Source organism: Musa acuminata, chromosome BXJ2-5 (assembly GCF_036884655.1).
Source record: "Musa acuminata AAA Group cultivar baxijiao chromosome BXJ2-5, Cavendish_Baxijiao_AAA, whole genome shotgun sequence".
NCBI lineage: Eukaryota > Viridiplantae > Streptophyta > Magnoliopsida > Zingiberales > Musaceae > Musa > Musa acuminata.
Genome location: NC_088342.1, coordinates 37,189,051 through 37,203,850, shown reverse-complemented (window position 1 = coordinate 37,203,850; position 14,800 = coordinate 37,189,051). Strand labels below are relative to the sequence as shown.

The 14,800-nt window shown below is 38.5% G+C and overlaps 2 protein-coding genes across 3 annotated transcripts; one reads left to right on the top strand and one right to left on the bottom strand.

The window, feature by feature from the left end:
* Positions 1–7,822: 7,822 nt before the first annotated feature.
* LOC135612662 (probable small nuclear ribonucleoprotein F) lies at positions 7,823–12,433 on the bottom strand. 2 transcript variants are annotated; one of them, XM_065109223.1, is made up of 5 exons: positions 12,293–12,433; positions 8,921–9,008; positions 8,574–8,611; positions 8,319–8,383; positions 7,823–8,057 (listed from the first exon to the last, which is right to left on the bottom strand). In XM_065109223.1, the coding sequence occupies exons 1-5, from the start codon at positions 12,296–12,298 to the stop codon at positions 7,994–7,996; spliced, it is 261 nt and encodes an 86-aa protein (XP_064965295.1). In that variant the 5' UTR covers positions 12,299–12,433; the 3' UTR covers positions 7,823–7,993. The 2 variants fall into 2 exon arrangements, with proteins under 2 accessions (XP_064965295.1, XP_064965294.1); XM_065109222.1 differs by lacking the exon at positions 12,293–12,433 and having other exon boundaries at positions 8,921–9,023.
* A 559-nt stretch (positions 12,434–12,992) lies between these two features.
* Positions 12,993–14,188, top strand: LOC135611778 (probable beta-1,3-galactosyltransferase 13). The gene has a single exon (XM_065107407.1). The coding sequence runs from the start codon at positions 12,997–12,999 to the stop codon at positions 13,939–13,941; it is 945 nt and encodes a 314-aa protein (XP_064963479.1). The 5' UTR covers positions 12,993–12,996; the 3' UTR covers positions 13,942–14,188.
* The last annotated feature ends 612 nt before the right edge of the window (positions 14,189–14,800 follow it).

The following is a 14,800-nucleotide window of genomic DNA, read 5'->3' as shown; positions in this document are numbered from 1 at the left end:
ACAAATCCATAATTATAGAAGTATATACAATCACAAAAAGATAATTATTTACCATGAGTTCTTATCCTTACACATTTTAAACTTATCATTCCATACACATGAGCGGTCCTTTGACATTTTACAACACATAAGTATCAACAGATCCTTAACGATACATCAGAAGTAAAGTTTACTATACAACAAAAACCATCATCCAACAAAGATTAGCTCAAAAATCTTCTAGCCTTTCACTGCTTTAACCCAATTCTAGCTTTTCAGTGCGTGACAAGCTACCCTGAAAAATTTATATAGCAACGGGGTGAGCATAAAGAGCTCAGCAAGCGTCTAACATATCCATGGCGATAGGAGAAGTTCAAGCAAGCTTAGTATCAAGATACAAAAGTAGAAATACAAGTCTTCATTTGAAGTCATCTCATTTGATATAAAATCACAAAGGTTTACCTCGTTCAAAAACAGGCATTAGACATAACAATAGGAGAATGGAAATTGGAGCATATCATTGGCATAAGGAGCATATCGATGACATATGGTAATTTCAAGGCATAACAAGGACGTAAAGAGCATTTTAGATATCAATGACATATGAAAATATTCGGAACATATCAATGGTGAATGAAATGCTTCAGAACGTATCAATGGCATATGAAAATATTTCGGAAGCATAAGAAGCATTTTAGAATATATCAAAGAACAAATATGAAATAGAAGCTCAAACGTCGTACTCTAGCATACTGCATGTGAGGATTAACTCAGTGGTGGCTCCACGCTGTGATGAGTTCTCGACTCCATCCACGGGTAGCCCTTTCCTACTCGAGCCCTCTCACCCTGCCCAAGTGCTAGGTCGACTCTGAATTTTATATCAAACAGATAGAAGGTGAAGTGGGATCATAACATAATATGGTCCATCCATTTCTGGATGACCACCAAGCATAAGTCTCCCACGTCTGGGAGCTCCATCCACCCACGTCTGAGTGAAGTCAATGGGGCCGGCAGAGCAATCGCGGGCTCTAAGCATAACTCCCTTTACCATTTCTGGCAAAGGTTCATAATATCCCACAAGACACCAGAGTACAAAAGGGTAGTATGAACAATAACATTGACACATATCAGAAGCACATGCGGAACAACGAAATGTACATATGCCTTTCGAGTCAATACGATACAAACAGAATCTTTCACAAATGTATTCAGATTTAAAAGGAAACAAAAGCAGGAGTATACAAGAATTTCAAGAAATCACATATGGCTCAATTGAAATAAGAAAGTTAGATGAATTCAATATCCAAAGAAATGAAACTGGAAGAGGCACATATCGAAAGCAAATGCGGAACAATGGGATGCATGTGCCGAATCATTACGCTGAAAACATGAACTTTAGATGATAGCTGCAGACAAATAAATAAAGGACAAAAGTATACAGGAATTTAAGGTAATAATGTAAAGCTTAACTGAAGAGTGTTTGCCGAAATCGATTTCCAAAGAGAAGAAACAAGGAGAGCCGAAATCGACCAAAGCTCGATTCTGGCAGAATTTGATAGGGACATTGTATGAACTATTTCGATAACCAATTATGCTCCAATTTATGCAAAATATGTGTCATTAGAAAGCTTTATCAATCTAATTTTAGGCAAATTAAGTTTGACAAGAATTGGAATTTACAACAGGGAGTTACAGATAATTTCATAGCCAAAGGTCTGAAAATATTTGCTCTGTTTTACTGAATCCATTGGGTCGATGAAAGCAGATGTTTTAGTTAGCAATTATACTCCGAAAATTTCAATTCAGGTATATAAAGAAAGCATTTTGAGTCTAGCTTCGAATAAATCATACTTTGTATGAATCTGATTTCACAGCAGAAAGTTATAAGTAGTTAAGCAACAAGAGGTCAGAAATTTCAGTCTCTATTTTGTAGAATCTGTAGGGTTAATTGAAACAGAAGTCTTAGTAGGCATTTAAACTCCAAATCATTCAATCTTAGTGTCAAAATAAAGATATTTGAGTCTACTTTCAAATGGAATAGGTTTTGTCTAAATCAGAGTTTATTACAAAATGTTATGACCGAAATATTGAATAGAGGTCAGATTACCGAAAAATTTCAGATTCATGGATTTGTATCAAAAAGGAAAGAACGGTTTGGTACTAAGCTGAAATCTTCTGAATTATGAAGAATTAAAAGGAAAACAGAGATTAGAAATTATGTAGGAAGAGGTTAGGACACTTGCCTTAAACAAATTTGATTCCCAAATGGGGGGAGTTGATGCAAAACCTCAATCAAATCTTCTTCTTCAATTCCTCTTCTTCTTCTTCTTCTTCCCTTCTCTTCTCAAACTCACGTTGGCTGCAACTCTTCAGGTTTGTTTTCTTTAACTTTTCATCTAATTATTTGGGTTTTGGCTAATGCAAAAGTTGCAAGGTGTCATGCATGCATGAAAGGGGCTAGGTGTCATCTTTAGAGCAAAGATAAGTGGCACCAACCTTAGGTTAGCTAGTGACACATGTCCACTATATTTTTTGTTTTATTTTGTTTTTTTTAACTTAAATCTGAAACTTTCATAAATCATATTAAACTTCTATTATAATATTATTTAATATAAAAAAATTATTAAATAATCCTCATATTTACAAATAAGCATTTATTAAATTTTTAAAAATGGGGGATATTACAAACACAGTCTCCCAAACTGTATCAGGCGATGGTATTGCCAAACTAGGCATTGGTACCACCTAGTATCAGTGCTATAAGTGATGGTACTGCCCAGCATAGGCGGTGGTACTGCCCAGCACAAGTAGTTATACTGCTAGTACCTTGGAAACCTTATAGGAGACCTTTTTTGGCTCCATTTTTAAAGCCATTTGGAGTCTATAAATACCCCAGCTATTCTTATATGGAGAAGCACGAATTAGAGCAGAAAGGGGTTGTTATTCTGGGTTATAAAATTGATTCTAGGTTATAAAATTGTTAAGTGTCCTCCTCCCTTTCTAGTTTTGAGATCATTCAAGAGAAGTGTGAGGCTTGTCTCCTAAACCCATGAAAATGAGAAAGAGTTATTAGAGGGTAGTTGGTCTTCGCCCATTGAAGGAAGACCGATAGTGGAAACCGGTGGCCTCGAGTGAAGAGGAATCGGGAGTGAATGTAGGTCACAATGACCGAACCACTATAAATCCAATGTGTTCTTTCCTTACTACTTACTTTCATTACTTAGCTACACTCTACATTTACTTCAAGTCGACATCTTCTCGATACGATTTCTTCATTACGTTTTTGTTAACTCGGAAAGATTTGGAATCGCAACCGTCATTTTTATCGCTATACTTATTCACCCCACCCCGCCCCCCCTCTTAGTGCCGACTTGGTCCTAACAGAAGAAGGTTAAGTGCCCTCTTCTCTAGTGGTGATCCACATGGTAGAGGCTACGAAGACGCTTCTCGAATCGGTGCCCAAATCTCTATACCTATTGGCTAAGGAGGAGAAGGACAATAGGAGGTGGCAGCCAAAAATGCCTAACTTATGACCATTTGGTTCTCTCTTATTTATAGAGATCCATAGTCAACTTAACCTTAATGGATCCTGCCCTATTGGCTATTGGATCTTTATCCAATTATCCAAGCCTTTTAGATTAGTGGGTCTCTACCTAATAATCTCTTATTGGCTCTTATTTGATCTCATCTATAGGATCCAATAATTCAGGGGCTTATTGGATATCCAATAAAAAATGGGCTCCGGTGGATATCTCATATCCGAACCTCTACTTGTCGCAACACCTACCATATATGTGTGACCCTCTAGGCCTAATATCGAGCTGGCCATGAGTCATACCTATCAAAACTCCTTATAGCTCAGTGAACTATTATCTCCATAATAATTCACTTGACTCATCGATTGTAGATGTACTAGGCCACTATGTCGTAGTCCCCAAATGATACAAGGGAATCTAATCCTTTGGACATATCTGTCCTTAGTTACTATATACCTATAGTCCCTTATCCATCTAATATCCTAGAGACCGTACACGGGGTATGGTGTTGTCAGGCCCATATGGTTTCTCCTCGAGTCTTACTCTAATTAGATTCTCCCGAAGAACTCTTTCTCTCTCAATCTGAATGACCTTAGCCAAAGATTTGTTTGAGCAAGAATACATAAGTTATTCCTCTCATGATACCAAGAGTGGATGATCCTATATCGACACTCAATGACCCTCGTAAGGTTGGCTACCACTCCCGATGACCAGTTATGCTAGATCTGGAACTTTCAAACCTATAAGTCTAATATCAAAGGGTGGAGTACTCATATAGGATATCCTTGATATCTCAAGTCTAAGGACCATGTATACCACTTGGATAACGGAATCATTGTCTAACAATAAGGTATCATCAACCATCCAGTATTCTGTAAGTGGATCAATCAGTAAACTCATTCTCTAATGAGCACATGCATTGTAGCCATAGTGTCCCCACACGAGTAGCTTTGAGACCAGCCACCTCTATCATATGTACAGGTATACAGCACACTAGTCTGTCTGGTTATCTTGATGTCCTCCTCGAGTAACCTATGACTAAGATTATTTAGGGTCTGTGTTTAAAGGTGAATATGTCTCATTATCATGATCTCATCATAATTTGATTCTCATTGCATAGATCCATGGATATCACAATATATTTATGCAACAAACAATATAAAATTAGAACATACCATAATAATAATAAGTAAAAAGAGTGCATATCATATCCCATGTGTCATCACTCACGTAATTAGCTTGTAGGGCACCTATGACTAGCAAGTAGAAGAGGCCGAAGGTAGAAGTGAGGGAGAGCTAGACCACCACATTATAAGCGCGGTGGGTGGGGGCATAGGAGAGGATAAAGTAAGAGGCGATGGGGACAAATACGTCTAAAGGAGGAAGAGGGACCAAGAGACTACTACATGCCTAGCGTCGGATTGATCGACGCACATCCACCTAAGGTAAGACCAGAAGCTTTTGAGTTTATCGTTAGCATGGAAGAGATTACATGCGTAAGACACCCTATTAGGCAACAACGACTTAGTGTTGCTATTGGTGGTCGCTTCTACGACGATGCCTCGTCCCGTCATTGATTACGGTTTTAGTTTTTTTTTAACTTAAATTATATATATTATTATATTAATAGTTTATTGTGAGTTAGCATGTCATGTAAGCAAACTCTAACGTTTGTTAACTCATACTTGACGGAAGGGACTTATATGCTATATTTTTAAAAATATATGGGTTATTTTAGACACGAATAAATCATAAGGGTTTAAAAGATCTATTGCCAAAACTACAAGGGTTAAAATGGATCTTAACCTTTTTTTAAACTTAAATTATATGTATCATTATATTAATAATTTATTATGAGTCTACAATGTAAACAAACTCTAGCATATGTTAACTTAGACTTGATAGGTGGGACTTAATACTACGTTTTTGAAATATAGATGTTATTTTAAATACAAATAAACTATAAAGGCTTAAGTGGTTCATGATCAAAATCACAAGGGCTAAAATAGACCGTAACCCTATATTTAATGTGGGCTAATTATATATTACCCTTTGTATTTAGCTGTCTTTAGTATTTCGATCTCTACACTTAAAAAAATTATATTGGGATCCCTATGAAAGTGAAATATTTAATCTTATTTTTCTTAACGCCATCGATTCTGTTAACGAAAATACTAAACATGCTCAATGATAAACCAAAGTGAGATAAAGTCAGCACATGCTCAGTTATATATCTTACGGTATTTTTATTAACAAAATCGATAACATGATGAGGAATAGGATTAATTGCTTCACTTTTGTAAGTATAAATATTTTAATATAATCTTTTAAAATACAAAGACTGTGATACTAAAAATAATTAATTAAAAAATAATCTATAATTAATCCTATGATTGAACTTACTTCTGAGTCCGGGCTAATTAAAATAATGACATATTAACATTACCCGAAAGTGAGACACGGTGTGATTAGGAATTCCATGGCTGGCATCCAAGTCGTCCATGAACGTCAAAAGATGGACAAGTTTGGCGGACTTTGACGAGTGTGCGCAATGTCCAAGGGGGAAGTTCGTAGGGAGATGAAGATGAGATGAGAAGGAGACTTTAGTTGGCAGAAACATGACACAGTGAACCAGCTTGTGCGGAACAGTCCTGCATCAGTATTGGATGACGAAGAAGGAGACCGTAGAACGATCCTTCTGAAGAGTTGGATCATATCGGCTGAAGCACACAGAAGAAGATAGCAAAAACAGTTCAAAGTGTATCATATTCCTTTATGAGATCTTTGCTGCTGCGAGCTGTTTGATCTATATATCATGTTTTATACATGCATAGCTGCCCTCCTCGGAGAGCTCTTGCGGCGGTGCCGTCTCTTCTTGGCAAGCTCCGGAGATGCATGGTGAATGCCTTCCTCGGCTTTCTCCGCCTCTCGGTCGCATGAAGACGACCCCGCGGTCTCAGCTTCCTCCGCCTTGTCTGCCGCTTCACTCTTTCCTTTGACTAAGTACTCTTCCTTGGTCATCTTCCTTGGCCTTCCTCTCGATCTCTTCTGTTGCCGCACAAGATCATCCGGCCCTTCTTCGGCAGCGCCCTCCTCCCACACTGTCTTCAAGTGCCTCTTCGTCTCATTGCCTTCATCCATTCTACACCTACTGAAGCTGCAACTGCTGGGTTAGGATTTAAAGAGACACAGCTAGTGGGAATGGAGGATTGTTGTGGATAGATAACTCATGAAGATCTCAAAAGATAGTTCAAAATGAGAGAGGACCACTTCTACTTATGGAGGATGTAGTGGAAGGCATCTACTTTAAGGATAGGAGTGTTATTATCGAAGTCTTCTTCTTCAAGGAGTTCAGTCAAGTCCTAATTAGAAGGCGTCCTTTTATGAACTACAAATAATATGTACAATTCCTTTATGAACTATGCATATATAGTTGATCTCTATAAGCTACATGATCAAGCACAAGTTAACCTCTATGTTCATGGCTGGTGGCCTCAGGAGTTTGGATTGAATGCAACGCTGTTCTGAATCCTATAAATGAATTGTTGTGGATAGAAAACTCATGAAGATCTAAAAAGATAGTTCAAAATGAGAGAGAAAGTACACTCAAAAAATGCAAGTGTGCTGGCTGGCTTTGTCTCACTTCTACCTATGGAGGATGTAGTGGAAGACATCCGCTTTAAGGAGAGGAGTTGAGTAGAGTCCTGAGGTGTCCTCATTTACATATCAGCCTCGTTGTAGTGCATAAAATATGTACAGTTGCTTTCAAGAACTATAAGCTACATGATCATGAACTATTAATTTGAAAATGGATTTGATATCATTCTACTGACTATCTACTCTAGGAAGGAAACTTATGCATGATCAACTTCGGATGTTGCCATGGAAATACTTCACCTTTCTCATTTGAGATGAAACCCCATACATACCATATGGTTCTTATCCTGATGATTATATTTGTGCTATCTTGCTATTTTAGTTTGTGCTTAGTTCTGCATGGGCTAGCATCAGTTGCAAAGTACAACTAGGAATCAAACTCCTTTACCAATGTCTTATTCTTGACAAGTGCAGCTCCCCCAAACTTGAACAAGGGCTGCATAATTAGGAACAGCATACGTTCAGGTGCTCTGTGTCATTGCTTGGACTCTTGATTGGCAGGGACAGAACTCTGGCTCAGCGAGCACCTGGATAGTGGAAGGAGTAACCATCCTGAGAGTGAGCATGGTTGATGCATCATACTGATCATGGGATAGCATGCATTCCCATTAGTACCTCAGATGGTTGAAAAGATCTTTGCAACTACTAGATGCAGATATGTTTGCGCATTAACAGAAGAAAGAGGATTCTACAGAAACATGGTTAGGAATTGCAGTCACATCTCTCTCCGATTTAACAGATGATGTTGTGATGTAACTGGATAATAAAAGAGTAATTGTACACCAATCATTCAAGTCCAAAGACAACATTGCTGCTCATTCTCAGTCAGCATCTTCAATCTCTTCATCTTCTGGCACACCACGTAGATACAGCACATTGTTGCATCTGCACAAGAAAAAAAGTAATATGGTTCATTCAGTAAATAGTCAAATTACAGAGAACCAAATACCACGAAACTATACTTCTTGATCGTAGGTATGAGAGACAAGTTGTATGCATGCCCTTAGGTACTAAAAATCATTCAACAGTTTTACCAATCTAAGGATGCATGTTTTTAACTGGTTCATCATATCTATCAACGTAAGTGCATGGATTGCCAACCACACGGATCAGATTAGGTGAAACCAAACAGCACAACCAAGTCACCTTATCAGAATCTCCCCCAGGTTCCCAGTGAATTGCCCATCAACGTATTCTTCAGTGTTGGCCAACTACAGCAGAAGGAACTAGAGTCAAAGCAGATGCAGGTAAACCATCCAATTCTCAATCTACTGTGACTAGTAAAAGAAACCATCCGTTCACAAGCAGTACCAAAGACTGTAGAAAAAGCAATACCAAAGATAGTGAAGAAAAAGGGTTTCACAAGAGACTGGTTAAAAGTTAATGGAAATCATACAGTACCTGCAAGTTCATGTAGGAATCTACCGACACAAGATAACCTGAGAGAACAAGACAGATTTTATATAACCATTGACAATAAAGATGAAAATTTGGAGAATTCCAACCAGAATGATAGCTAAAGCCAAACTGTAAGTATTTATTTAATTTAAGCAAATATGTCTGTGTATGAGAATTGGATGACTTGCACATTAGGTAGTATAAAGATGAAACAGACACACACCAAGAACAGAAAAAAGAACTCACATATACAAGCCACATAGTTGGCAGCCATATATCTGTTTTTTCTTTTTCTTTTTTTGCATGGCAGCCATATATCTTACAGGTGACATATATACACAATCAATTACCTTTGTATTCCATTCCCCACTTCAGTTTCACAATCACAGGCTTCCCAGTCAAATTGTTCAAGAAAGGTTTTGGGTTAACTGGCACAGTCTGCAATAAAACCATAAAACATGGTGAGATGAGTGTTCTATGAAGCAACAAGGTCAACAAAACTCTAAAGCAATTGCAATCATACAAGTTTATCTGATGCAAATCAGAATTTCAACGGAACTAGGAACGGAAAATGATTCTAGTTTTGGATTGATCTCGAGTTTGAATCATTTTTTAAGAAAGGCTTCTAGGGATTTTGGGTTGGATTAGGTGTCTATATTGTTGTATGATTTAAGATTTGTTCTATAAAATATCTTAATATGCTTGAGCCTTCATGACTTTGTTATATAGGGGGGTTTCAGATTCAAATTAAAATGTATTTTCCTATGATTTACCAACATAATTTTATTCTCCTTGTGGATTTCATGAAATTCCAAGAGCATTCCTTTAGACCCAAAGCTTTTTCTCTCTCTGCATGACAATTATTTGTACACTGGAATACAAAGCTGTGCTCTGCTCAAGTATTCTATTTGCTTGCTTTTGCTGAAATATTTAGTAACTTTCTATCTGAGGCAAGGCATATACTGATATACATGTGATCAACCCTACACAAAAAAATAGAAACTACCATTGTAAATATGAAACTTGAAATTTCAAAAACATCCCCACTCTTGGCCCATATACAGACAATTTTCCATCCAGTCAAAGGGTGTGAGTAAAAGAATAACCTATTTGAGCTATAATTCTTGATGGTATTTCCTTTAATTTAGTTAGTGGGTTGAAGACAAATGGCTGAGACCTCTCAATCAAGATCAACAGAAAAAATCCAGATTCCATCAGTACAATTAGACAAACATGTTGACCAGCATCAAATTCAATTAGTTGTGCCTGTCACTTTCATAGCTACAGTTGTAGGTCAGATTACCAAGTCTGTTCTAGTAACACAAGGGTATATACCTATACAATGTCCAAAATGGCATGTATCAATGCATGTTGGTCAGTCAATTGACATCATCCTCTAACATGTCTGTCCAGGCTTATACCTTATTTTAACCACTTTAACTTGAACCAACCATTTCAACTGACCTAATTCCTAGTGTATGTTGTTTGACGTTAACCCTACTCATTTCATGTCCTTTTCTTTTTGTTCCCCTTTAAACATGAAAAACTAAGAATAGTCAAGCAACAAAACACACGCAAAAAAAAAAAAGTTCTCCTATGCAAATTTAAAACATAGTAAATCTTTAATGTTTCTTCCAACACTATTATCAGTATAATGGCTTCTGATAACTTTAGCAGCACCCACAAAACTATTACAGAATCTAATTAGCTGCTAAACAATTGCTATCCCGAAATTCAAGCATATTTCTATTATCAATGTGTGATGATTATTTGTGGTCAATTACTGGATGTTAAACAATTGGCAGTTCAGTGGTAATTATTTTGGGCTTTTATGAAAATTTATGATTATAGGTCCCTGCAGATGATCTAAAAAATGATTCTTTAAGATGATGAGTTACCAAAAGTAATCATAGTGAACTTAACATGAACTGGCAAAACAATGTTAATTGCAATTCCATCAATAAATTTTGTATTTTTTAAAATGCCAGTATATGGTAAAATACTCAGTTAAGGATTATAAAATTTGTTGAAGGCTCAACATGAACTAGCATGCCAAGTTCTTTGAGTCCAGGCATGAGACACGAAACGCAAGGCATATGCATTCCAAGGCACGAGGCTAGATATTTTAGAAGAACTATCGACGACAATGTATTTTTACAATACCAACAATATATACACCCAAAAATATGTATTGTGGCTTATTAGCTCAAATAATAGAACATCGCAAAATGCATGAACATGAAGATGAGATCATATTCAACCAAAAACGGAGATAAAAAGAACTTGATTAAAAAAAAAACATGAAGCGGGATGGACAGATGAACTAATCAAATACATCACTGGTAAAATAAGAAAAAGAAACAACAAAGCAGAATCATTTTCTTGCCTTCTTACTAATAATAATTCAAGTTCCTTCTTTTCAGAAGGGAGGAAAGGGAAATTCTATTGTCACTGCTTTCTCCAGTCCTCCAGGAAAAGCATAGAAAAAAGGCTTAAATGTTACTATCCTTGCAACACTACAGAATGAAAGAGGCAAAGTCATAGTTCTTGGTCTTTGAAAATGCACTGTTAGGTTCTACATATTCCCTTAGAGATTGAAATTAAACTTACGCAAAAGAGATAGTTAACAATACAACGAAACGGGAAGTATGGATGCTTGAGAAGAGAGAAGTCACGATGGTTCCCTGAGAATAACCAGATCTGGCAAGTGAAAACTAATGAAATGACGATAAGGCTACACTTGATGACCTAAAATTTGTTATCAGAACACCTCACTTTTTGACAAAGTGTGCAAAGTTGCATTACCTTGTCGAGGCCACTAAGAGATAACTGAGATGAGGTGCAAGATTCTGGAGTCATGCACCTTAGTGTGCCTTTACAAACATTGAGAATGATTTTCACAGTACAAAAAGGTGCCCTGCAAAAGAACTGATAGCTGATTGGTGGCCGAAACCAGTGGTTTTCTGATAAAAGGAGGAACGTGGGTGAATGTGGTCTAATGGTAGGATCAAGCTTGTCTTGATCTAGGTGGAATTCTAACCAGACAATAGAAATTAGGACCATGAACGATTGGGAACGAACAACCTATGCTGCATGATAGGGTTATTTTTAAATGACCACATATAACAATATCAATCATCCCAACCAACTTGCAGCCAATTTCAGCTCAGTGTAGAGTCCAGACAGTCCCTTGTCTGAGACTCAGGCCACAGATCAGTCTATCATGCAAACCTTGGAAATAATTGTGCAAGGAAGGATGCTAGGAGCTTGGTACCACTTTCAGTTTTATGCTTATGAATATAAGAAACACACTTAGTTCTCCTAGGGTGACAGTGACTTCCCTCACTCATCAATTTTCGGAACAAAAGACGAGATTTTTGGTCTCTAGGTAGCCACCATGCTTAAAGAGAGAACATTTTCATAAAAAAAAAAAAAAAACATGTTGTTCTCATCTTCTTGAAACAGAGAACAAGAAACCAAAAAATACCAAACCCTAACCAAACTATCCCCACTCGCAGAAGCATGCAAGAGATGTTTCAACATATAACGCGATGCTACCACTCGATGTTTGCTTCAAGCCGGAGAATATCTCCAGCAACCAACCAAACCACAGATCTACGGGGCTTCCGGTAGAGAACCTCGAAAGGTCGTAAATCTACTGCACAGACATCATCTACCCCCGAGACGAAGTTAACTCGAAGGGAGAGGGAAGGGGAACTCACCGCCATTCGCAAAGAAGGGCAATACGCTCGGTGGTCGGGGCAGGGGCCGATGAACCACCACCCGCGAGGACAAAGGCCGAAACTTGTAGGGTTCACGTCTCTTCCCGTTAGGGTTTAGCGACAAGGTTTTGGGCCTCTCTTGTAGCCATTGCCGGCCCATCTACCACCAACTCCTTCCATGTGATGCATGAATCGGTAATCATGGTTTAAAATATCAATATTTATAGATCCAATTAAATATTAATAATAAAATCAACCATTTATGAATTTTGGATCTAAATGGAGACACACTATTTATGTAAAATTCTCAGACTTTTCATAGAATATTATTTTCGTAAACAAATTCTTATTTTTTATAATTTAGTTTCTAAGTTCACATTTTCCTCATTTGATAAAAGACTTTTTTAAAAAAAATCTTTTTCCTTTCTTATCGGATAAATTTGACGTTAAGACTTTGTCTTAGAAATTAAAAGTTGAACCTTTCTTATTTCATTAACTTCATCATCAAATGTGTCAAGTTTGACGAACTAAATATCTTGATGAAAGTCCAACTCATTCAATAATTTATGTTATGCATTAAGATCGATTTTGACCTAAAGGTGACATGCAGGAAGGACTATTCCAAAGCGGAAGCTTCCCTTGATCCTAATTATATCTACCTAACTCCTCCTCCGTCTCTATAACTTCAGTGGTGGCATGACCACATGGATTCTTACCATCAACCGGCCATGGAGAAGCTCTCCGGCTTCCGTGTACCGAAGGCTTCCTTCATCCTCCTCCCCATGTCTCTCGTAGCCATCATCTTCATCGTCGTCTACCCTAACGATCTCCGGTTGCAATGCCTCGTCACCGCCGGCTGCCAGCCCCGGCCTCAGCTCTCGGCCGCCCCCAAGCATGCTCACCGGCTGCTCCTCGGCGTCTTCACCGTTCCAGACGCCTACGCGCGCCGCAGCCTCGTTCGCCACGCCTACCTCCTACAGCGGGCGAGCCTCCCAGCCGACGCGGCCGTCGACGTACGGTTCGTCCTCTGCAACCTCACCAAGGAGGAGCAGAGGGTGCTGGTGGCCATGGAGATCATGCTCTACGACGACATCATCATCCTCGACTGCGCCGAGAACGTAAACGACGGCAAGACCTACGACTACCTCTCCAGCCTCCCGCGAGTCCTCGACGCTGGCCGGGCCTACGACTACGTGGTAAAGACGGACGACGACACGTATTACCGGCTGGACAGGTTGGCGGAGACGCTGCGGCGGCTGCCGAGGGAGGACGTGTACCTGGGCCTCCGCGTGCCGTGCTGGGGCAAGGATGAGGGATCGGGGTTCATGTCGGGGATGGGCTACCTGCTGTCGTGGGACCTGGTGGAGTGGATCGCGACGTCGGAGGTGGTGAGGAAGAAGATGAAGGGGCCGGAGGACATCATGACGGGGGCGTGGCTGAACGAGGCGGGCCGTGGGCGGAACAGGTTCGACATGAACCCCAGGATGTACGACTACCCGGAGGGGCCCGACACCTGCTTCCGCCATGGCTTCACCCCCGACACCATCGCCGTCCACAAGCTCAAGGACGACCTCAAGTGGGCCAAGACGCTGCAGTACTTCAACGTCACGCAAGGCTTGAGGAGCTCAAAGCTTTTCCACATCCACTGAAAGCTTCCAATTCTTCTTCCTCTCTTTCCTTGGAGACACTCTTTGTTCTCTGTTGTTTGTCTCTTCCAAATCACACTCTTCACACAGAATGTGCACATATTTCTCGTCGAGACTCAGTGGGCATGCAGAAGAAAGGTAAGCGTGTGTGTAGAAGTCAAAGAAAGTGGGAATTGCCTCCACATTGTTCACTATTTTCTTGTGGTGTGCATTACCACATGCTACTATAATAATATTTTATATATTTGAATGTGTTCTGTTGACATTATTGTTGGAAAAAGTCAAGAAAATACAAGATCAACAATGTCATCTTGTCTTCTATGAAGGAATGCTTAGATTTTAGGATTGATATATGGTTTATTTTCGTATAGGTGTATATATTTATATCTATATGGTTAATCTTTTTAAAATTTACATTTAATTTTAGGTATATATATTTATATATATTATTATGAAAGAATGATAATAAATAAAGAAGAAATATTATCGGACTATAATATTTTTGAATGGATTAAAATATTCTCATTAATTTTAATTATTGTTTTTTTATTATAAATTATAACATTATATAAGTTAATTAGATGCAAATTCAGAAACTATGGACAATGCTTCGGGTTGATGAAGGTATTGACTAGCTTAGCTAATAAATATTTTGATAGTTTATTGTAGGATTATGAGATTGAATCTTCTCATCTTCGTCACCTATCTTAAAAATAAAAAAAGATCTTTAGGTTAATTTTGGGGTTCAAGTCTCTTCCACTTAGGTTTCAGCCACATGGTTTTGGGCCTCTCATATAGCCGGCCCATCTACCACCAACTCATACATCAATCATCTAATTTATTTTTGAGTGATGAAACCTTG